This window comes from Zingiber officinale, chromosome 10A, assembly GCF_018446385.1.
Source record: "Zingiber officinale cultivar Zhangliang chromosome 10A, Zo_v1.1, whole genome shotgun sequence".
In the NCBI taxonomy this organism is placed as follows: Eukaryota; Viridiplantae; Streptophyta; class Magnoliopsida; order Zingiberales; family Zingiberaceae; genus Zingiber; species Zingiber officinale.
This window is the reverse complement of record NC_056004.1, coordinates 68947136-68973605: the sequence shown is the minus strand read 5'-3', so window position 1 is coordinate 68973605 and position 26470 is coordinate 68947136. Positions and strand designations below refer to the sequence as shown.

General features: G+C 40.7%; 1 protein-coding gene across 1 annotated transcript in view; it reads right to left on the bottom strand.

Annotated features, from left to right (window-relative positions):
- Window positions 1–764: 764 nt before the first annotated feature.
- The window catches only part of LOC122026691, a 35981-nt gene continuing 10275 nt past the window's right edge, over window positions 765–26470 (bottom strand). The window contains exons 2-7 of the mRNA XM_042585421.1: window positions 17097–17191; window positions 16930–16998; window positions 16793–16859; window positions 1040–1129; window positions 868–936; window positions 765–797 (exon numbers count right to left, since the gene is read on the bottom strand). Of these exons, the coding sequence (XP_042441355.1) occupies window positions 765–797; window positions 868–936; window positions 1040–1129; window positions 16793–16859; window positions 16930–16998; window positions 17097–17191 (423 nt within the window). The remainder of the gene's footprint in view (window positions 798–867; window positions 937–1039; window positions 1130–16792; window positions 16860–16929; window positions 16999–17096; window positions 17192–26470) is intronic.

Below are 26470 nucleotides of genomic sequence, written 5' to 3'. Positions count from 1 at the left end.
GTATATATAACTACACATGTATAATCAACCAAAAATCTCCAATAACCCCAACAGACACACATACACAACCCCACGTGTACAATCAACATGTATCCTCCAGTAAAAACACATCAAAAACGTGTATAAACCACAGACATACAATCAACACAACTCCAATCGTCACACCCGACAGAAGTATACACGACATACCAATGGACAAACCTCATATGAATACCACCAATGAAGTATCCCCTACCATACATACTCTACATGTAAAAATACCACAGAGTATAGATAACCAAAGTGCAGACTGTATAAGAATTAAATAGATCATCACAAGGGTCAAGCATCGGTATCAAGCAGGAAAACAGCAAACGAACACGATATAAGGTAAAGCATCCTAAACCATCACATAAAACCATGCACTAAGCTCAATAAAATCTACATAGAGTCAAGGAAGAAATACCCGCCTTAAAGTGTAGATCGTGCCAAGTAATCCCGTGTCGAGACGCTCGTCCCGAATCCAAGTCCTGCGGTCAATATATATCTATATATTATTTAGCTAATCACATAATCAACAACTAGCTAAACCCAGAACCTAATCCTACGTCGATTAGGTAATCCTATTTAATTCCACCTGAATATCCAAACCAAAGTAAATGATAAGTCCATCCTTAAATCCAACTCTTTCTAAGTCCAAACATAACCTACAATCACCACCCTAATCAAATCCAAACACCAAACCACTTACCCAAATTTGGATCAAGGTGAAGAAGTGCCTACTGCTAGAATCCATGACCAGAGCAAGGTGGAAGTTGCTGTCATCCAAATAAACACACCTAATCAACACTGCATAAAGATCAAATACCCTACTAAAATATCACTTACCTTAAGATATAGCAGCCAATAAAACTCACAGCTCCACAAGAACCCCTGCCGACAGCCACCAAGAGCCCCCTACACCAATTCTCCCCAAGATTAATCCATAAACCCAATTGTACAGCAAAGAATTGCTGAAACCCTAATCCACAGTACAAAATTCACCTTAACAGAACCTTACCTCCTCTCCCGTGACCTCCACATCTTCAAGAAGTGAAGAAGCAGTGATCGGCAGCAGGGGAAATCCACAATACCTTAATCTGATGCATTTCTTCGATCCAGAACAGGAAGAATGTCATCAAGAGGATCAATTAAACATGATTTTTGAAGCTACACAATCCCGGATGAAACTTACCTAGATCAGTCGCTTCTAGGTGGCATCGCCTGATCTAGTCCAGTAGATGTGGAGCAACCGATCAACCTCCAGCAACGGATTCAAAGAGGAGGAATCGATTGAGCAACTCGGGACGCGAGTCAAGATCCTTGCCGTGCCCTAGAACCGAATCCCATCAGACGTGCGCAAGAATCGACCGATCAAGAGATCGCTCCACCAGAGTTGGATTGGACAGAATCAATACCTTCAAGACTCCGGCGACTGTCCTCAGGTGGCGCGGTGAGGCCGAGCTCGCAGGTGGACGACACTCTCCGTCGGCGTCGGGTGCGTCGGATCGTCCATGAGAGAGAAATCGAGAGGGAGAGGACGGAGGATCAGCAACTCGCTCCCTCCTAAAGCTCCGGTGGTTGCTTTGCACCGGCGACACCGAGAAGGGAAGGAGGAATCGCCGATCGTCGCTCGTTTGCGAGGGAGATCGGAGAAGGAAGGGAGGTCGGGGAAGGAAGGAGAGGAGGAAGGATCGACGTCGGGTTTGGGGGAAACGGCGCTTGGGAAGGGAATTAAAGGAAAGAAAATAATTTATAATTATAAACATTTCCTCACCTAAACGGGTATCCCAAACAGGCCTTATTTGTACCCGAAATTGATCCCCTCAAAACCCGTCTTACGAGCTTTGAAAAATTCCCAGAAAATTTCTAAAAATTCTGGAAAAATCCAATAAGATTTTTCGTCCAATAATATTTATTATTAAATTTTATGATATCTTACATTCTCCCCCACTAATAAAAATTTGGTCCCCAAATTTACTGGTCAACTCAGGGATCCTCCTCTAAGAGTAACACCCAAGCAACAAACTCATATACCACTCACTCCAAGCATAACCACTAAGCCACATCCTCATCAATTACTCCAACCTAGCATCATAAAGATATATCCAACCATGACCATCCACCTCCAAGTGAATAGTAATGACTCTGTGGATTATGAGTTCACTCTGTATCTGCTACTCCCACACTGCTACATAGCCAAATATGAATAAATCAACTACCTCTGAAATCCAAAATCCACTATCAGCAGGTCCTCCAATATCTATACAAAAGCTCCCAAACTACCCATCAATCTGAGGGTAACAATCTATACTAAAGCGAAACTCCAAATCCAAAGTCTACTGTAACCACAGTCAAAACCATGAGGTGAAATCGCTGATCTCCATCCAATACAACCCTCAGAGATATACCATAAGGTTCGGTAATCTCTCCATAGTATAATCCTAATACTCAATCCAAAAGAATCCGTCCTACAAATCGATAGCTAGGGAGCAACGTCATCACCCAACAATGATTAACCAAACCCTCACATCCTCTCCATGTCCTGGATAATCCCATAACAAAATCCATCAGAACATACTCCCAACTCCACTCTAGTATCCAAATCAACGGAGACAATCCTACTAATCTCTGATGTTCAGCTTCCACTTGCTGACATAATAGACATCAAGCTACAAAATCTACGATGTCTTTCTTCATATCGTTCCACCAATAAGAGTGCTCCAATGTCTCCACACATCAGATGTCATCCGAATGTATCGCAAATCCAGATCAATGTGTTTCTTGTAGTAACTCCTCTCGGATAAGAAGTGACTCGGAAACACGCATAATCTCCCACGGAAATAAAGAATCCAATTCTCATTACACGAGATTCTAACCACAGGCACGAAACTACTCCGCTCATGCTACATCGAAACTGCACCGACTCCCAGATACGATACATCTGTGTAGAGTACAAATCCGTCTACACTAGAAAGTACAACTAAGACAATGCAGTTAACAACTTCTCGTTTCAACTCCTGAAACTGAGCTCGTAAGCGTCTATCCAGGAAAATTTCATACCCTTCCTAGACAGTCCGGTCAACTGTATAATGCTGGGGAAACCCTCAATCAAACTCTGGAAATATCCAGCAAAGCTGAAGGAACAATGAGTCTCCGTATAAACTACGACTACTCCCAACTGATAACAGCCTCTATCTCCTGTAGATCCACAGATATCCTCTACTAAACACAATGTGTCTCAAAAACTCATAAAAGACAATCATAATACGTACTACTTGTTAGTTAGAGCCCTAGAGCCAATCATTTTTGATGATTGTATGGACTCATGTATATCATATTCTTGTATATTAATAAAGGCATTTGTTTGCTTATTATACTTATTTGTATTAGTGTCAAATAGACTAAGTATAATAGCGTCCTTGAGTAGAAGGTTCATACCTATATCAATCGATTAGTTGAATCGATAGTGAGATGATATAGGGAACACTACTCTAAATCATTCCTAGTCGAGTATTAACATTCAGGGACAATATTAATGCAATAAGACTAGCATGTAGGTCAGTTCGATGACTTGATCTCACAAGTCATGGATATAGAGATATCAAGCTGACACATGGGTATACATTGGAGAATGTATACTGAATGACCCACCATGAGAAAGTATCATGGATCGTTATATGAGTGTCATATACTTTCTCATGTGGCTATTAGTATGACTATTAGTCCTTGGACCTGAAGTCACCATGGATCCCTACATAAGGAGTTATGTACTTTGGTTTCGTCAAACGTCACTCGTAACTGGGTGGACTATAAAGGCGATTACTGGGTATGTAACGAATTATGCAGAGGGATGTGAGTGATGTAGATGGGATCTATCCCTCCCATATGACGGAAGCGACATCGCTATTCTTGATAGAGTGAGACCACTAAGTGCATGGCCATGCCCAAATGAGTCAACATTAGATGTTGAGCTCATTTGATCGAGTGAGTCTACTTGGAGTTCAAGATTTAGATTGATTAGAGGATGACACGGTCTATGCCTCACATTGATCAATCTAGATGTCTAGGATAGAAGGACAATGTCATATATTTGTGAGGAGTCACAATTGGTAGTCACAAGGTGACGTCGGATCTCGACATTCTTGTAACTTGGGTAGTAATGATGTGTTGCTAGATACCGCTCATTACTTATGCTCCTAAATGGGTTTAGGGCATTGCCAACGTTACAAGAACCTATAGGGTCACACACTAAGGACAATTAGATGGAGATTTGGTTCATATGATGAACCAAGAGGATTAGATTCATTTGATGAATCATATTAGATTAAGAGTAATCCAAATTGGGCTAATTGAGTTGGACTCAAGTTGATTCATGTATTCAATGAGTCTAATTTAGATTATGACTCATTAATCAACTTAATTTAATGAATTAGATTCATTATATTAAGTTGTCTTGAATTATATAGTTGGATTAGATCAACCATGAGAAGATTTGATCAAGTTTGACTTGATTTGAGAGGAAGAGAAAAAGTCATGTTTGACTTGACTTTTTGCCACATCACTAGTGAGTTGGCAAGATGTGGACCAATAGGATTGCTCCACATCATCAATGTGTGCCACCTCATGGAGGTTACAAGCCTCCATAGCATTTAATGTGGCCGGCCCACATTAAATGAGGAGGTTACACTTGTTGCCATGTCATTTAGTGAGGTGGCAAGATGTGGACCAATAGTGTTGATCCACATCATCCTAGAGTGCCACCTCATGGGGGTTACAACTCTTAATGGTCTCCACATTAATTGGAATTAATGTGGAGAGTTACACCTCCAAGATGTGGCCGGCCACTCTAGTGGGAATGAAAATATTCATTTTTCATTCAAGTGTGATTAAGTCATCTTCTTCCTCTAGAGCTCTCTCTTCTCCCTCTCCTCCTCTCTTGGCCGAACAAGACAAGGTGCTAGCACACCTTTGTTTGGTCTTCTCCATCAAGGATTGTTCGTGTGGATACTTCTAGAGGACCGTACACTTGACGGTCTAGAGATCCGGGACCTGGATTCGCATGGGGCGCGCATCAAGGGTAATGATCTTAACTTTAGTGTAGATCTAAAGTTTTTACAAACTCGTACAAGAAAAAGGTTTTTCGAAAAGTTTTGTTTACGAATCTTTGCACGAGATCCATGGCTTTGGGTGACTCGGGGTTTCCGCGACGCGAAAAAGCGGTTTTCGCGGCCCGACGAACCCAACAGTGGTATCAGAGCCACGTGCAAAGACTTGTACGAGTTCGTTTGTATTTTTATGAAAAATATACCTTCTGTGATTTTCTGTAAAAATTGAGTTTTTAGAGTTTTTATGAGTAATTTTTCCGTAGAAGCGAAGCACAAGTGTCTCGGCACTTGTAGGCTTCGGCTACCGGAAAGTTTTCTTTTAAACGGCTTCATTTTGCCCCAAATCCATTTGGGACAGCGGGGTCGGGTGCCATTAGATCGCAAAGGAGCAACTCACGATGGTTAGATCGTGGGTAGGGGCATTGCCCCTAACCCCGCAAGGGAATTTGCTCCGCGATTGCACCCGAAATCGCTAAAAACAAGATCTTGGGAAGCGGCAATGTCCCAAACCCCGTGGGACAGAGCCACGTTGATCGCAAAGAACCCTCGTGATGGTTAGATCGCGGGTAGGGCGCTTCCCTGGGCCCCGCAAGGATCCGTTCATGATGCTTAAACCGCTAACGGGACCGCGGAAATTTTACTTATAAAATTGTAAAATTATTTTTAAAATTACAGAAAAATTATAAAAATATATAATTTTGAATTATATATTAATTTGTGATAGTCATGGCCCAAAATACCCAATAAGATTGGATTTGTGTTGTAATTCATAATACGGCCTGCGTGCCGTCATATGATTGTGTATGCTGTATTTTTATTTTTTTCCCACGGCCTGCGCGTCGTGCCTTTCTCTTATTCTGGTTGTAAATTAGATTTAGACTCGAATGTAACTCGAGTTTCAAATTATAATGTACAAATTGGAGCGGTGGAGGGTCCACACGAGACGGAGTTCCGAGGCGGGCACAAGCAACACAAGGTGGTCAAAGGGAGGAGCTTGGAGAAGCTGTTGACCTTAGGTTGACCAATCGATCTTCTCATTGGCTTGAGAAGATCGTAGTAGGGCCATGACTAAATCACAAATAGATTAATTAATTAATTGTTATGTATCTGATGCATGTTTAATAATTAATTAATTAATTAGTGCCTTAACGATTAGATTAGATCTAAGGCGTGCACATGATGCACTCTTGCGATTAGATTAAATCTAAGTCGTGCACAAGATGCATCCTTTTTCAATTAGATTAGATCTCGATCGAACCAACTCTAAATGCCTAACCGTGCCGTGATACCTATCACTACCTCGATCACATGTATTGTTGAATCTGCCAAAGCAGAGCAATACATATTATCTTGGTAGGGTACGGAGGGACAATCTTTGTCCCGCCGATCAACGCATGAGTGAATACAAACTCAATTAGATTGAGTATTCCTAGTTACTCGGTTGGATCGAGTCAACTATAGGCATAATTCCAACGGTTGGAAAAGATAGGTCAAAATCACATCTATATTAACTCTCGGGCGTATTAGCCAAAGCTAACTTGAGTTTTAATATAAATGCAGGTATTGATTCTATAAACAAGAGTTGCATAGAGATGTAATTGGTAATCGTTACCTACCGATCATAGTAAGCCTTGGGCGTATTAGCCAAAGCTAAATCAAGGGTTAGTATGATGTGGATCTTGTCCCACATGAATTATAGTATTCAGTGGGAGCATCTTTTAATTAAAGGTCTAATTAAATGATTTTTAAAAGAATATGATATTTATTTCTGTAAATTTTCTGTTGTAGATAACCATGACGTCAAACACGAATTCCTTCTCCCTGCGATCTGTCCTTGAGAAGGACAAGCTCAACGGAGCGAATTTCCTGGACTGGTACAGGAATTTGAGAATAGTTCTCACCCAGGAACGTAAACTGTACGTTCTGGAGCAGCCCATTCCGGAGGCTCCTCCTGCCAATGCCCCGCGAGCAGACAAAGATGCTTATAAGAAGCATCAAGATGACGCATTAGATGTGTCCTGTCTAATGCTCGCGACCATGAACTCAGAGCTTCAGAAGCAACATGAGTTGATGGGCGCTTTCGATATGGTTGAGCATCTTCGCCAACTATATCAGGGACAAGCGAGGCATGAGAGATTTCAGATCTCGAAGGCACTGTTTCAGTGCAAGATGTCAGACGGGGCTCCTGTAGGTCCTTATGTACTCAAGATGATTGGGTACGTAGAGAACCTACAAAGACTGGGGTTCCCACTTGGCCAAGAGCTGGCCACTGACTTGATCTTGCAGTCCTTGCCGGATAGCTATAGTCAATTCGTTCTCAACTATAACATGAACGAGATTGACAAGCCACTGCCCGAGCTACTTAGTATGTTACGAACTGCTGAGATTAACCTTAAGAAGGTTAAGCCCATTCTAATGGTCCAGAAGCACAAGGGCAAGGGCAAGCCCAAAGGTAAGGGAAAGTCTCAAACCAAGGGCAAAGGCAAGGCACTAAAGCCTAAAGGAGGGGTCGCCAAGGATGCTACCTGCTTCCACTGCGGTCAGACCGGGCACTGGAAGAGGAACTGCAAGGTATACTTGGAGGATCTTAAGAAGAAGCGAAGTGAGACTTCCACTTCAGGTATATATGTTATAGAAGTCAATCTATCTATTTCTACATCATGGGTATTAGATACTGGATGTGCTTCACACATTTGTCTTGATGTGCGGTAGAGAAATAGCGAGCATTGGCAAGGCGAGGTGGACCTACGGTGAGGCAATGGAGCACGGGTTCTTCTGCTATTGCTATAGGAACTTATCAGCTATCTGCCCTCCGGGCTTGTACTAGATTTAGATGATTGTTGTTATGTGCTGCTCTTACTAAGAACATAGTTTCAGTTTCTTGTTTAGACAAGAAAGGATACTCTTTTATAATAAAAGACAAATGTTGTTCTATTTATTTGAAAGATATGTTCTATTGTAGTGCACCACTAATAAACGGACTCTATATTCTAGACCTTGAGAGCCCTATCTATAACATTAGTACCAAGAGTTTCAAGTCAAATGACATGAACCAAACCTACCTCTGGCACTGTCGCTTAGGTCATATAAATGACAAGCGCTTATCCCAGCTCCATAAGGATGGTTTGCTGGACTCATTTGATTTAGAATCATATGAGATATGCGAGTCATGCCTACGAGGCAAGATGACCAAGACTTCCTTTAGTGGGCATAGCGAGAGAGCAACTGATTTGTTAGGACTCATACATAGTGATGTATGTGGCCCTTTCAATGTCGCTGCTAGAGGCGGTTATAGGTACTTCATCACATTTACTGATGACTTCAGTAGATATGGTTATGTGTACTTGATGACACATAAGTCTGAATCCTTTGAAAAGTTCAAAGAATTCAAGAATGAAGTACAGAACCAGCTTGGCAAGAGTATTAAGATACTTCGATCCGATCGAGGTGGAGAATACCTTAGCCATGAGTTTCGTGACTACCTAGCTGAGTGTGGGATTCTATCCCAACTCACTCCTCTTGGAACACCACAGTGGAATGGTGTATCCGAAAGGAGGAATCGTACCCTATTAGATATGGTACGATCTATGATGAGTCACACAGATCTTCCGACATATCTATGGGGATATGCTCTAGACACGGCAACTTTCATTCTCAACCGAGTTCCATCCAAGGCCGTGATAAAGACACCATATAGGATATGGACTGGGAGAGATGCCCAGGTGTCTTTCATGATGATTTGGGATTGTGAGGCTTACGTTTGACGTCAAGTCTCAGACAAATTAGGACCCAAATCCGACAAGTGCTACTTTATTGGATATCCCAAGGAAACTAAGGGATATTACTTCTACATTCCCAGTCAGCACAAGGTAGTTGTGGCAAAGACTGGGGTCTTTCTAGAAAGGGACTTTGTTTCTAGAAAGACTAGTGGGAGCACGTTCGATCTTGAAGAAGTTCAAGATGCGAACAATAGCACTGATGCCTCGATGGAAGTTGAACTGGAACCACAAAGTGTTGTGGATGATGTTGTTCCACAAAGAGTTGAGGAACAACAACCAGTTCAAGTAGACATACCTCTTCGCAGGTCTGATAGGGTACGTCGTCAGCCTGAGAGATACTTATTTCTCTTGTCTGACCATGATGACGTTGTGCTCATAGAGGATGAGCCTACCACCTATCAGGAAGCTGTGATGAGACCAGATTCCGAGAAATGGCTAGAGGCCATGAGATCCGAAATGGAATCCATGTACACCAACCAAGTATGGACTTTGGTTGATCCACCTGAAGGGGTAAAACCCATTGGGTGTAAGTGGGTCTTTAAGAGAAAGACTGACATGGATGGACTTATCTATAAGGGTCGCTTGGTAGCTAAAGGTTTCAAGCAAATTCATGGTATTGACTATGATGAAACCTTTTCTCCAGTAGCGATGTTTAAGTCTATTCGGATCATGCTTGCTATTGCAGCCTACCATGACTATGAGATATGGCAGATGGATGTCAAAACCGCGTTTCTGAATGGAAACCTACTCGAGGATGTGTACATGACACAACCTGAGGGTTTTGTAGATCCACAGCATACTAGCAGAGTATGCAAGCTGCATAGGTCTATTTATGGACTAAAGCAAGCTTCTCGGAGCTGGAATCTTCGATTCAATGATGCAATCAAACAGTTTGGTTTCATCAAGAACCAAGATGAGCCTTGTGTCTACAAGAAGGTTGTAGGGGATATAGTTGTCTTCCTCATATTGTATGTGGATGACATACTACTCATTGGGAAGGGCATCCCTATGCTTCAGTCTGTCAAGACCTGGCTAGGGAGTTGCTTCTCAATGAAGGACTTAGGTGAGGCATCCCGCATTCTAGGGATTCAGATCTATAGAGATAGATCTAAGAGATTGTTTGGCCTAAGTCAGAGTACATACATTGACAAGGTACTCCTTCGGTTTGCCATGCAGAACTCCAAGAAGGGATTTCTGCCGATGTCACATGGCGTGAGTCTTTCGAAGACTCAAGGTCCCTCTTCTAGAGAGGAGAGAGACCACATGGATCAGATCCCATATGCCTCAGCCATAGGATCGATCATGTACGCCATGCTATGTACTCGACCTAATGTCTCGTATGCTTTGAGCATGACGAGCAGATACCAGTCAGATCCAGGTGAAAGTCACTGGATAGCGGTCAAGAATATTCTTAAGTACTTAAGAAGGACTAAAGAATATTTCTTGATATATGGAGGCAATGATGAGCTAACTGTAAAGGGTTACAGATGCTAGCTTCCAGACCGATCGGGATGATTACCGATCGCAATCGGGGTTCGTGTTTTGCTTAAATGGTGGTCTTGTGAGTGGAAGAGTTGGCGGGACACGATAGCTAATTCTACAACAGAGGTCGAGTATATTCGCATCGAGGCGGCAAAGGAGGCGATTTGGATCCACAAGTTCATCACTGAACTTGGGGGTCTAGCATCGCGACCCAGTTGAGCTCTATTGTGACAATAATGGAGCTATATGCGAAGGAACCTCGCTCACACCAACGGACCAAGCACATACTACGGCGCTCCATCTCATTCGAGAGATTATCGATAGAGGAGATGTGAAGATTTTGAGTACCCACAGAGGCTAACATCGCAGATCCTTGACCAAGGCTTTGGCACGAGAGGAAGCATGATGGTCACACTAGGTCTTTAGGCCTTAGAGCCTATCTTGATTGGCACTAGTGCTAGTGGGAGATTGTTAGTTAGAGCCCTAGAGCCAATCATTTTGATGATTGTATGGACTCATGTGTATCATATTCTTGTATATTAATAAAGGCATTTGTTTGCTTATTATACTTATTTGTATTAGTGCCAAATAGACTAAGTATAATAGCGTCCTTGAGTAGAAGGTTCATACCTATATCAATCGATTAGTTGAATCGATAGTGAGATGATATAGGGAACACTACTCTAAATCATTCCTAGTCGAGTATTAACATTCTGGGACAATGTTAATGCGATGAGACTAGCATGTAGGTCAACTCGATGACTTGATCTCACAAGTCATGGATATAGAGATATCAAGCTGACACATGGGTATACATTGGAGAATGTATACTGAATGACCCGCCATGAGAAAGTATCATGGATCGTTATATGAGTGTCATATACTTTCTCATGTGGCTATTAGTATGACTATTAGTCCTTGGACCTGAAGTCACCATGGATCCCTACATAAGGAGTTATGTACTTTGGTTTCGTCAAACGTCACCCATAACTGGGTGGACTATAAAAGCGATTACTGGGTATGTAACGAATTATGCAGAGGGATGTGAGTGATGTAGATGGGATCTATCCCTCCCATATGACGGAAGCGACATCGCTATTCTTGATAGAGTGAGACCACTAAGTGCATGGCCATGCCCAAATGAGTCAACATTAGATGTTGAGCTCATTTGATCGAGTGAGTCTACTTGGAGTTCAAGATTTAGATTGATTAGAGGATGACACGGTCTATGCCTCACATTGATCAATCTAGATGTCTATGATAGAAGGACAATGTCATATATTTGTGAGGAGTCACAATTGGTAGTCACAAGGTGATGTTGAATCTCGACATTCTTGTAACTTGGGTAGTAATGATGTGTTGCTAGATACCGCTCATTACTTATGCTCCTAAATGGGTTTAGGGCATTGCCAACGTTACAAGAACCTATAGGGGCACACACTAAGAACAATTAGATGGAGATTTGGTTCATATGATGAACCAAGAGGATTAGATTCATTTGATGAATCATATTGGATTAAGAGTAATCCAAATTGGGCTAATTGAGTTGGACTCAAGTTGATTCATGTATTCAATGAGTCTAATTTAGATTATGACTCATTAAATCAACTTAATTTAATGAATTAGATTCATTATATTAAGTTGTCTTGAATTATATGGTTGGATTAGATCAACCATGAGAAGATTTGATCAAGTTTGACTTGATTTGAGAGGAAGAGAAAAAGTCATGTTTGACTTGACTTTTTGCCACATCACTAGTGAGTTGGCAAGATGTGGACCAATAGGATTGCTCCACATCATCAATGTGTACCACCTCATGGAGGTTACAAGCCTCCATAGCATTTAATGTGGCCGGCCCACATTAAATGAGGAGGTTACACTTGTTGCCATGTCATTTAGTGAGGTGGCAAGATGTGGACCAATAGTGTTGATCCACATCATCCTAGAGTGCCACCTCATGGGGGTTACAACTCTTAATGGTCTCCACATTAATTGGAATTAATGTGGGGAGTTACACCTCCAAGATGTGGCCGGCCACTCTAGTGGGGAATGAAAATATTCATTTTTCATTCAAGTGTGATTAAGTCATCTTCTTCCTCTAGAGCTCTCTCTTCTCCCTCTCCTCCTCTCTTGGCCGAACAAGACAAGGTGCTAGCACACCTTTGTTTGGTCTTCTCCATCAAGGATTGTTCGTGTGGATACTTCTAGAGGACCGTACACTTGACGGTCTAGAGATCCGGCACCTTGGACGAGCGGGAACGCGAAGGGCTTCGCTACAAGGGTAATGATCTTAACTTTAGTGTAGATCTAAAGTTTTTACAAACTCGTACAAGAAAAAGGTTTTTCGAAAAGTTTTGTTTACGAATCTTTGCACGAGATCCATGGCTTTGGGTGACTCGGGGTTTCCGCGACGCGAAAAAGCGGTTTTCGCGGCCCGACGAACCCAACACTACTAACTTCACATATAGATGTTCCCGTCAAAACATCTCTAAAACTATGCGAAGATAGTGTACGTAATCCACATCGGATCGGGAATAGATCACAACATCATCAATGAAGATAATGAAATCTAATCCAACGCCCTAGGAATACCAAATACAACAAGTCCTTAAAACATCTAGGGCACGGTATGCCTAAATGATAACACCAAGGACTCATAATGTACGTACAACAGGCACACCCAACCGTAAGATCCCCTACAAATCTGCGATCTGATCACGCACTACAAATCAACAAATCCATATATATCACAGACATACCACACTCCATGTCATTATCAACCTCAAGTATCAAATAGTACATCATCAAGTCAAATATCCACTAATAAATCATCAAAAGACAACATATCACCACACCTGATCCCCCAATATCCATCAATCAAAATCATCCTCAACATCAATCAATCATACCAGATAGTCTCCTAAACAAAGATAGAGTCAAAGGAAAGTATCCAACCTTCAACCTCCACTACCAACAAACTAAACGTATCCAAAAAGGTCTGCCAAATCACATCATCTCATCCTTTCCGATAATCAAATATCCACAGTAAAAAGATGTCAATCCAAAGTCAAAGGGTCACACAACCTGCTGACTAAGAGCCTACCCATCAAGAAGATATCTCCACAACCCTCATAATCATCCTATAAATGTCCCTCGACAAATATCGATAAAAGGTCAAAACCCTCTAATCTGAGATATAAACTACAATATCTGGTAAAATGATCACGTGGTCAGGGTCTTGAGCCACCTGATAGAGACAATGTTAGCTGAGTCGTCTAACCATTGTCTTGTACCCCATCATACTGTGATTGCTCCACCCTAAGGCTCAGCAACCTCCACTATCGAGCCATGAACACAAAGATAGCGGAACGCTACAACTAAACAACTGATCAAAATATCTGTCAATCAACGTTCAACCCCTCGAAGATCATCATCTCAAATTATACCTAGTTATGATCGGAACTCCTAGGTATTACTCAACTAATACCCCTACCTCCGTATCATTATAGGTCGTAAATCACTAAGTACATCAAGGATATCTAACTACATCAGGTAGCTCTATGAGTTAGGATCTCCCATGGAGCAACGTTAGACGAGTCTACTAGTCATCGCCTTAAAATCCATCATGCTGACGAAAGAAGTAGAGAACTACTCTCTCTCCGAACATCTCAAGGAAATCCCTAAGTGATGACCAGATCTCCAAAAAGCATTCCCTGCTTTTTCCTTCACGTGGTACTGGGTCACATAAAGGTTAAGCAGCTAACTTCAACTCTTTCACGTCAGTACAAATCATATATCCAAATGTACTCTCCAACTCATACACCCAAGTAACGATTGTATCTCATAAGTGTTAAGCATGTAGCCTTACACTTTTCCCACATCAATGGAGGTATCATATCCAAATGTACCTTCTAAGTCATCCTATCAAGTACAGACAGTCCATGGTCAAAGTCCCCATGGAATAGGATATGATAATCCTCTACAAGCTAACCAAGCCGACAATGGTATACGGCAAGTCAGTCCGTCCCATGACTATACAAGTCATGTACTCAAGTATGTCTCCCAAAATACTTAACCCAGCACGAGTATCCCAAAGATAAGAGTCTCTAAAAATAGAGTAAGTCAATCCCCTACAAGTCGGACCAACAAAATAAATCGATCAACACTATCTGATCCAACAAGAGTAAATCAATCATCCACTGATGAAACTAACTAAGGTAAATCGATACCCAACCACCAAAGTCAACCTGGGTAAATCAATCCTCTACAGACAGAACTGAAAGAATCTAAATTAGTGCTCTACTGCTCGAACTAACAGGAACACAGAACAACTAAAATAAGCAAACCCCAACTATACCAGTCAACCAGGTAAAACAATCCTCAACTAATCGAGCCAACAAGAGTAAACCAATACTCTACTAACTGAAACAATATGAGTACATAGATACCCTCCACTATCCAGCTAATAATAACATGGACTGGTATGTGACTCTAAATCTCAACCAACTAGTAGTAGCAGTAACTAACATAAATGGTAGTATGATATAACAGATCCCTTGAGACTGTAATCCTTGATCTCCATTAGGTCAACCGTGATCAGTGATTGACCCAATACATGAAATGCATGATACAATCAACTAGGCAAGTACTAACAAGAGAACACTAACACATGTCATAGCAACTATCATGGACAACAGTACATATACCAACAGAAATGTATGATAACAATATGCATGCATACCTCCTATAGCCTGGAGATGTCCTGCTGCTGCCTGGTCCCAAAACTCGAAAAGTCACATCAAGAGAAATCAAAACACAAAAATCCAAAAACACGAATAACAAGCATCGAAAACCTGCTCATAACTGACATACAAAACTACAACCGACATAATGATAGATACATACCCAATCTGGAATCAACACCAGGTACAATGGTCAGTAAACTCACCATATCTGCAACAGACCTACTCGTGACACCTGTGCAATATAAATACGACTGCAAATACATGTAAAATAAATGACATGTATGTAGCATGACAACCATATGCAACAATCATATTGCAAACAAATGCAACATACCACAAACATATGCAACTAGTATCTACTAGGCATGTATGCAAATATATCTCCAACGATGCACCGCGCATCAAATGCAAATGTGCATGCATGCTCCATGGTCACCCCCGCCACCTCTCTATACACCACGACCCCTGTATGGCCGAGAGGCTTGGGTTCGTGACAAACCGTACTAGCCTCCAGTACATGCACCGCTATAGGCGGCCGAAGCGGACAGTCAACTAAGTAGTTATATAACTACATAGCTAAGGGTCCCTGACCACTCATAACTCAAACCCTCTGCCTACTGTACCCTTAAGACCCACTACTCCAGAGTGGTCGAGGCTGACAGAACACTGAGCGGGTAAATGAGCGCGATAGGACTAGCTCCAAGCTACCACTCTCCAACAATGGTCGAAAGGACAGCTACAAACGACTGACGACTCTCTCCACCACAAGGAAGACAATAGTCGTCAGCAATGCAATGAATGATGAACATGATATATATATATAATCATGATACGAACATCGTCATCATCCATGCAACTCTAAATCCACCTAAGTACCCCGCAACATGAGTATAATCATCCTGATACCTCCATATATCCCACCAAACATATATATATATAACTACACATGTATAATCAACCAAAAATCTCCAATAACCCCAACAGACACACATACACAACCCCACGTGTACAATCAACATGTATGCTCCAGTAAAAACACATCAAAAACGTGTATAAACCACAGACATACAATCAACACAACTCCAATCATCACACCCGACAGAAGTATATACGACATACCAATGGACAAACCTCATATGAATACCACCAACGAAGTATCCCCTACCATACATACTCTACATGTAAACATACCACAGAGTATAGATAACCAAAGTGCAGACTATATAAGAATTAAATAGATCATCACAAGGGTCAAGTATCGGTATCAAGCAGGAAAACAACAAACGAACACGATATAAGGTAAAGCATCCTAAACCATCACATAAAACCATGCACTAAGCTCAATAAAATCTACATAAAGTTAAGGAAGAAATACCCGCCTTAAAGTGTAGATCGTGCCAAGTAATCCCGTGTCGAGACGCTCGTCCCGAATCCAAGTCCTGCGATCGATATATATCTATATATTATTTAGCTCATCACATAATCAACAACTAGCTAAACCCAGAACCTAATCCTACGTCGATTAGGTAATCCTATTTAATTCCACTTGAATATCCAAACCAAAGTAAATGATAAGTCCATCCTTAAATCCAACTCTTTCTAAGTCCAAACATAACCCACAATCACCACCCTAATCAAATCCAAACACCAAACCACTTACCCAAATTTGGATCAAGGTGAAGAAGTGCCTACTGCTAGAATCCATGACCAGAGCAAGGTGGAAGTTGCTGTCATCCAAATAAACACACCTAATCAACACTGCATAAAGATCAAATACCCTACTAAAATATCACTTACCTTAAGATATAGCAGCCAACAAAACTCACAGCTCCACAAGAACCCCTGCCGACAGCCACCAAGAGCCCCCTACACCAATTCTCCCCAAGATTAATCCATAAACCCAATTGTACAGCAAAGAATTGCTGAAACCCTAATCCACAGTACAAAATTCACCTTAACAGAACCTTACCTCCTCTCCCGTGACCTCCACATCTTCAAGAAGTGAAGAAGCAGTGATCGGCAGCAGGGGAAATCCACAATACCTTAATCTGATGCATTCCTTCGATCCAGAACAGGAAGAATGTCATCAAGAGGATCAATTAAACATGATTTTTGAAGCTACACAATCCCGGATGAAACTTACCTAGATCAGTCGCTTCTAGGTGGCATCGCCCGATCTAGTCCAGTATATGTGGAGCAACCGATCAACCTCCAGCAACGGATTCGAAGAGGAGGAATCGATTGAGCAACTCGGGACACGAGTCAAGATCCTTGTCGTGCCCTAGAACCGAATCCCATCAGACGCGCGCAAGAATCGACCGATCAAGAGATCGCTCCACCAGAGTTGGATTGGACAGAATCAATACCTTCAAGACTCCGGCGACTGTCCTCAGGTGGCGCGGTGAGGCCGAGCTCGCAGGTGGACGACGCTCTCCGTCGGCGTCGGGTGCGTCGGATCGTCCATGAGAGAGAAATCGAGAGGGAGAGGACGGAGGATCAGCAACTCGCTCCCTCCTAAAGCTCCGGTGGTTGCTTTGCACCGGCGACACCGAGAAGGGAAGGAGGAATCGCCGATCGTCGCTCGTCTGCGAGGGAGATCGGAGAAGGAAGGGAGGTCGGGGAAGGAAGGAGAGGAGGAAGGATCGGTGTCGGGTTTGGGGGAAACGGCGCTTGGGAAGGGAATTAAAGGAAAGAAAATAATTTATAATTATAAACATTTCCTCACCTAAACGGGTATCCCAAACAGACCTTATTTGTACCCAAAATTGATCCCCTCAAAACCCGTCTTACGAGCTCTGAAAAATTCCCAGAAAATTTCTAAAAATCTCGGATAAATCCAATAAGATTTTTCGTCCAATAATATTTATTATTAAATTTTACGATATCTTACACTTAGGACTTTTCCTGCAAGCTCATTTAATCTTGTTAGATAACAAGACATCTTAACTTTTAAATCTTTTACCATTATCAAAACACAGGTTTGCTCATCTGGTGCTCCCTGCACTAACAACTACCTTCCCCTTAACCTAACACACTCTGGTTATCCTTGTTAACCACAAGGAAATCTATCTAAGTGTCTAAGGGTATAGATTTTGATGTGTGGATTCTAACTCTAAGTGCTAGTCAATAATCAATATTTTCAAACTATAGAATTTTTGAAAAAAAATTATGCATAGGTACATTCAATCAAGCATGAATTTTATTAAAATATTAATATGTTAAATGACTATTTTGAAAATAACTTTTTAGAAAATAATCTATTGATTTTAAAAATATTCCAAAGTATTTTCAATTTGATAGTCCTTCTCATCTCACTCATTCTAAGTGTCTTAATATAATCAAGCATGGTATCCTTATGAGTTTTGTGAGATGTTTACTCAATTTTACTTGATTTATTTTAAATTTTGTAGATTTTTTGATTTTGTGTTTGATTTAGATTTAACCTTCAGTCAGTTAAATATACATTTCAAAATTAGCTTTCAGATTGTGGTGAGGCATAGAGGCCTTCTTGGGTATTGGAGTAATGACCACTTCAAGATAAATTCTTTTTAAGAAATTGAATATTTAACATTCCTATTGGAAAATTTTAGTCTAACTAGTCTAGGATGTGATAAAGTAGGTTCAGTTAGTTCCACTTAGCTAAGTAGACCAAGTAGGGTATATCTTATCCTCCTTAACTTTCTAGACCAAGATTCTTTAACATACTATCATCTCGTCTAACCCTGATGTCAAACTATCTTTTTTCTATATAACCATTTTAGACTAAGCATGAAAGTAAAGCTAGCATGATGACATGTCATAAATAAGTGTAAAGTAATCATTTAAATTATGCACGTTCATAGCAAATATGCATGTGTCAATCAAGTCAAATAATTATTAATTAATTTCTAATAATATATTAAATTCTCAATTTCATACATTTTGTATGAACCCGTGGATGCATCAACCTATTTTAACACATTTTAATTTTTATTAATTTAGTTATTTCATTTGGTAAAATTTTATTAATTAGTTCCATAATGTAAAGTAATTAATTGTAACTTGGTTTATGATTTTTAATTTCTTTATTTTATTTTTCAAAGTATTAATTTGTTTTCTTAATTGTGTAATGTTTTTGAATTTTTATTAAGTTGTGGATTTAATTTATTAAAATTTGTAGATTTTGTTGGATTAAAAATACTAGAGTGGAGTGAATAGCACTTGGAGCTTTTCATAATTTCATAAAAAAAAGTCAGAGTAAATGTAACGTCCCGCCCTTCTAGCCTTACCTTACAGGGCAGGCATTACTCCTTTCATAACTAAATTTGACATTCTTACTTATTATATACTGCTCAGTTCAGAGATCTACTCTAGACTTGTTTCGACTGATAGGACGTTACTTGGAGCCAAGTAGAGCTGGAAGGGAGTCTAGAGCTTCTAGCGGGTCTGGGTCGTGTAGCCCTGACCGACCGTGTAGCCTTGCCCGAGAAGGAGCAAGACCTGGCCGTGTGGCGACAACCGACCGTGTCACCTTGGCAGTGCACGACCGTGTGTGTAACACCCCAAATTTCCTTATTTTGAGTTCTAAAAGTGCTTATAAATATTTAGAAATACTTTAGAAATATTCTAAAGACTTTTATAAATTTTTAGAGTATTTTTATAGAATTTTTGGAGGTCGTTTGGTATTTTTACCAAAAGAAATAAAGTTGCGGCAAAAAGTTGTCAGGCCGAGGTTCAACCCCGGAACCCCTTTGTAAGCGAAGTCTTAAGAATGTCAGGATGACCAGGTCCCCAACAGGGGTGTGCTGAAAGAAAAGAGAGCAGAATAATTTTATGCAGGGAAAAGTTAATAAATACCCTTAGGTATACATAGAAGAACTTAAGTGAAATAAAGGGATTCTCGACCTAATTTCGCCTCTTTCTTTGTGCACCGAATTCCTCCTTGGCTTGGGCGGAAAAAAAACAAAAGAAGCCTAAGGCTTCTCGTGGTGGCCGGCTAGGACAATTTCAAGGGAGCTTTTGGATATTTCCCGACTAGTCTCGACGAGAGGAACGCATGGACGTAAGCAAAGCGTGAGGATCTCAAGTTTCACTGGAATCCTAGAGAGGTTTCGTGTTAGTAAGTTCAAGATAATACGGTAAGTACTGCTCACCTCCAGTAAGAGGTGTTTTCCGTTGATTCTCATCATAGAAATATTGTATGTGTAGATTTCTTTTGTGTTACATGTATGATTGTGTGTTACCTAGTTAGTTTTACTTATAGATGCATATGGAAAAATACCCTATCAGTATTTTGAGTTTAAGAAAAGTATAAGAAAGATAAAAAAAAAAAAAAAAAAAAAAAGGCCAAGGCCTTAAGTAGATCCCAAAGTCAAGACTTTAGGGATTTTGGCACACAAGGTGCTTGTTAAAATGCCAAGGCATTTAAAGAAGAAGTAATTAAGATATTTTACTTTGAAAGGCCAATACCCGACTTCCAAGGTTGTCATAAATAAATTCAGGTGTCCAATTTCGAGGTCTTGGCCCTGGTAGACCAAGGTCTGCTCTTTTAGGATTGGTGGCTCGCTACCCCAACCTATTAGGGAATGCGAATAAGATGGTACTTACGCCTTAGGGATCCCAAGTGAAGATATTTATTTTCAAGTATATGCTTTAGCAAAGTTTTCAAGTTTAAAGAATTTTCAAGTTTCAAGTTAAGTTAAGAAAAAGCGAGTTTAAGGAAATTAAATGCTTGTATATGCTTGTTGCCTGGAGTTAAACATGTTTTAGTTCCTCTATTGGTACAAAAGTAATTATGCATGTTTATCTGTACTATCAGTGTAAGTAATAGTAAAGATTCTAGCATGAAAAGTATTGTAAAAGCATGTTTGCACATTTCAAGATTTTTTTTTTGAGCTAGATAGTACTTACTAAGCCTTGTTGCTTACTAGTTGCATTTCCTCTTACTACAGATAAAGGAAAAGGAAAACAATAGTGAAGGAAGGCGACAAGGGGATGCGTGATGGTGTGTGTGTGATGCCTGTACTATGGAAAGCCTTGGGAATTCGTTGGGAGCGTATTAAGATTTCTTTTAAAATTGCTAGTAAAATTTTTAGAGATTTTACTTTTAATTATTGTTAAGAGGATGTCATAAATTGTTAGTTTTGCATGGGTCGAGTGTCATCTAGTATTTCTGTTATTAATGGTTGAATAGATTAGTTTTGGTGGATGGTTGCTAGATATTATGATTCCATATTTTCCTGAGATTGATGTTTTTGGCACATGAGGTATACTGTTTGATACATTGTATATAGATTAGTTTTAAAGAGTGCAAGAAATTCATTATGACCCTTTGCATGCAATTATAGTTAGAGATGCTTTAACTGCTTTAGAATTATGAGTTGAGTGTTGAAATGAATTACTTACGTCCTTTATGTGTTGCATGTTTAGTAAGAATGTATTAAGAAGCTAGTGGTACTTATCCTACTTAACTGCATGTTATGATGTCACTCACCGTAAGAACCAAATTAGTGGAAAAGTTCTGCATCTAAGTTTGGAAAATTTTATGTACTATTATCATTAGCATAAGCAACACTGGCTCACCCTAGAGAGCACTAGGAGGGTGGGCATTACAATGTGAGGGTCACATGGTCGTGCCACCTTGGCCGAGAGGAAGAGGTGCACAACCGTGTGAATCCACACGGCTGTGTCACCTTGGCCAAGAGGAAGAGGTGCACGGCCGTGTGAATCCACATGGCCGTGTCACTTTAGCTGAGAGGGAGAGATGCACGACCGTGTGAATCCACACGGCCATGTCACCTTGGCCGAGAGGGAGAGGTGCACGGCCATGTCACCTTGGCTGAGAGGGAGAGATGCACGGTCATGTGAATCCACATGGTCGTGTCACCATGGCCGAGAGGGAGAGGTCTGAGGCCGTGTGAATCCACACGGTCGTGTCACGGGTCGTGTGGGGGTCACACCCTGCTCTTCAAAAAGGGTTGTTCTCCCCTTTGTACTTATCTTTTCCACTCTAATTACTGCCAAACTGATAAATTCATCCTAAGCAACTAGTGATAGTATTTCATGTAGAGCGGAGAGAAGAAAATACTTTAGCATCAAGTTCTAGCATATTCCAAACAATAACAAGTTCCCAGATCTCCTTCCACTGTTCCGTCACACACACACAAAACACCGCTCCTACTGCCTCCTCCTACTCGAGCTTTCCTTTACCTTTATCTGTAGTATAAGGAAATGTAAATTTATACGTGAATACTTAGTAAGTACCATCTACTCACAAAACAAGCATAAAAAGAAGGAACATGCTTTCAAAATCGCTTGAGGAAAACACAAAACTCGCACTTGACAATAATTCACGCTAAAACGCATAATTCGAAAATCTGTACATGGCATGCATTTTTATATAGGTTTATCATGCAAGACATCAACTTAAAACCGTGCTAGCAATGTAAACATGCAATGGAAACATAAATCTTGCCATACTATAGAGTTCATCCATGCTCCACTTCATAACTCAAGTTTCTCAAACTTAAGAAGGCTTCTACTAAAACAAACAACGAAGTTTGAAAACTTTATATTACATAACTAGTGGAAATAATAATAAACTTGATTGGGTCCGGCATTGTACCACTTTGCATCCATCCTTAATAAGATCCGAGGTAGCTAATTCTGAACCTATTAAGGTACTACTAGGTGATCTAGGGGCTTAGGGGCGATCTAGGAGCCCACCCATGGACCTTGTGTCTAGTACATCCACTTTAAAGTAAAATGCTTTCTTTTACATATTGGTTTCTTATACTTGCACTTACTTGTCATTTAAACAAGCACCTTATGTGTGTTTAATCCCCCACACTTATAGGGAAGCACTTTAGGATACTTTGAATATGCTTCTTAGCCCCAAAACTATATGGGAAGCAATTCAAGGTACTCTAAACATGCTCTTAATACCAAAACTTCAGAGGGCATCTTACATATCATAACATGTATCTTCTTTAAGATGCATAAAACATAATACAACATGTATCTTCTTTAACATGCATAAACATATCACAACATGTATCATTGAAGTCACTTATACTGTAGGTGAGTAGTACTTACCTCCTTTCGTTAGATCTTACTATTATACGGTGTAGGAAAGATAATCTTCTCTTATATTCCTTAATCTCCAAGTCACCCTACACGTGTGTACTAATCCTTGTGAAAATTCTTCTCTTAGATTCTCCTCTTGAAGAACTTAGAAACTTGGAACCCTAGGGTTCTTGGCCGAAAACTTACAAGAGAGAAGAGGAATTTCGGCTAGGAAGGAGAAGAGGAAATGACAAATTAGGTTTTTGGTCTCTTCCTTTCCCTTTTATACTAAGTGGAAGTTGAAGCATCTCCTCACACATAACCTACATATATTGAATAGTTTCCTATTACCAATGTGATGCTTTACCACCACCTAATGGCTAGTTAAACCACTCTTAAATCAAGAGTCTAGGGTTCAAATCCCAGCCTGGGTTATTTATATATATAATTTTTTATTTCTTTTCGAGAGGAAATTTACGGGTGCTACAATCTCCCATACCTTATAAAAAGTTCATCCTCAAACTTAGAACAATTGTGGATAGTTCTGTTTCATATCATCCTCGCGTTCCCATGTTGCCTCTTCATTCTGTTGACTTTACCACAACACTTTTACTAACAGTATCTCTTTGTTCCTCAGTTTCTTAACTTCTCAATCTATTATCTGAATATGTCGACTTTCATAACTGAGATCCTCTTGAACTTGTACCATCTGTGACTCGATCACTTGGTTTACATTGGGAACATGCTTCTTCAGCATTGAGACATGGAATACACTATGGATGGCCGACATCTCCTGAGGTAGTTCCAGCTCATAAGCTACCTTGCCAACCCTTTTGGTGATCAGGTATGGCCCCACATAATGTGGACTCAACTTTCCTTTCTTTCCAAACCGCATCACTCCTTTCATAGGAGCTACTTTGAGGAACACTGAATCCCCAACCTCAAATTCCAGCTGTCTACGGCGCACATCCGCATAGCTCTTCTGCCGGCTCTGAGCAGTTTCTATTCTCTGGCAAATGTTCTGAATGGCTTTGGTGGTGTCCTCGATAAGATCTGTCTAGAGTCCTATTTCTTTCTTTTCACCACCTTCATACCAACAAATAGGAGACCTACATCTCCTCCCATATAGAGCCTCGTAGGGTGTCATTCCGATAGTAGCTTGGTAGCTATTGTTGTATGAAAATTCTGCTAAACATAGGTATCGATACCAGCTCCCTTTGAAATCAAAGGCACAAGCCCGTAGCATATCCTCCAGAACATGATTTACTCATTCTGTTTGCCCATTAGTTTGAGGATAAAATGATGTGCTAAACCGTAGCTTAGTGCCAAGAGCTCTCTGAACACACTCCCAAAAGTATGAAGTAAAACGACCATCTCTATCAAAAATTATGGTTTTGGGAACTCTGTGCAATCTGATAACCTCTTTAACATATATTTGCACTAGCTGTTCAATAGAGTAGGATATTCTAATAGATAGAAAATGAGCAGACTTGGTTAATCTATCCACTATTACCCAGATAGCATCGTAACCATTCGTGGTTCTGGGTAGCTCTACTATGAAATCCATAGATATATCCTCCCACTTCCACTCTGGGATCTGGATAGACTACAAAACTCTGCCCGATCTCTGATATTCTACTTTAACCCGTTGACATGTCAGGCAAGTACTGACATATCTTGCAATGTCTCTTTTCATTCCAGACCACCAGAAGTGTTCCTTTATATCTTGGTACATCTTGGTGGAACCAGGATGCATAGCGTAGGATGTTCCATGAGCTTTATCTAAAATTTTTTGTCGTTGTTCTTCTTGATTAGGGACACAGAGGCGATCACCATAACATTGTATCCCACGGTTTGATACTCGGAACTCTCCATTTTCTCCTTCCTGTATTCCCTGCTTGATTTTTTGAATATTAGGATCTTCATCCTGCCCTTTCTGTATATCTTCAAGCAGGGTTGACACTAATGTCAAAGTGGAGAGCTGCCCAGTAACAATTTCAAACCCAAAATGTACTATTTCTTTCTGTAGGGGATGGGACATAGCAGATAAGGACAATAAAGCTGCGCAAGATTTCCTACTTAGTGCATCTGCCACTTTGTTCGCCTTCCTTGGATGATAGAGGATTTCACAGTCATAGTTTTTGACCAGTTCAAGTCATCTCCTCTGTCTCATGTTCAGGTCTTTCTGAGTGAAGAAATACCTAAGACTCTGGTGATCTATGTAAATCTTACACTGAGCTCCGTATAAGTAATGCCTCCAAATTTTGAGAGCGAAGACTACCGCTGCTAACTCAAGGTCATGAGTAAGATAGTTCTTCTCATAATCCTTGAGTTGTCTTGAGGCATAGGAAATGGCTTTGCCATTCTGCATCAGTACAGCCCCGAGCCCTAATTTAGAAGCATCACTGTAAATATCGAAGCTTTCGCTATTCTTTGGAAGAGTCAGGACTGGAGCACTGGTCAGTCTCCTTTTCAGTTCAGTGAAACTCTTCTCACAATCCTCTGTCCACTCAAATTTTCTGTTCTTTCTGGTAAGTACTGTCAATGGGGAGGTGATCCTTGAGAAGTTCTCTACAAATTTCCTTTAGTAGCCTGCTAACCCAAGGAAACTCTTGATTTCATTGGCATTCTTGGGTCTATTCCGGTTACTCACAGCTACTATTTTCGTCGGGTCCACCATAACCCCATCCTTGGAAATAATGTGACCTAGGAAGGACACTTGATCGAGTTAGAACTCACACTTAGAGAACTTGGCGTACAACTGGCTCTGCTGAAGAATATGTAATACTGTCCTCAGATGTTCAACATATTCTTCCTGAGTTCTAGAGTATATAAGGATATCGTCTATGAAGATAATTACAAACTTGTCCAAATATGCTTTGAATACTCTATTCATCGGATCCATAAATGTAGCAGGAGCGTTAGTCACTCCAAAAGGCATAACCACAAACTCGTAATGCCCATACCTCATTCAGAATGTCATCTTCGGTACATCATCTGCTTTCACTTTCACTTGATGATATCCGGACCGCAAGTCTATCTTGGAAAAGACTGTGGCTCCCTTTAACTGATCAAATAGATCATCAATTCTCGGTAGGGGATACCTATCTTGATTGTTACTTTGTTCAGCGCTCGGTAGTCCACACACATTCGCATGGACCCGTCCTTCTTCTTTACGAACAACACCGGAGCTCCCCATGGTGAGTGACTAGGGCGAATAAAACCCTTGTCGAGTAGCTCCTGTACCTGTCCCTGAAGTTCTTTCAATTCTGCCAGAGCCATGTGGTAGGGTGCC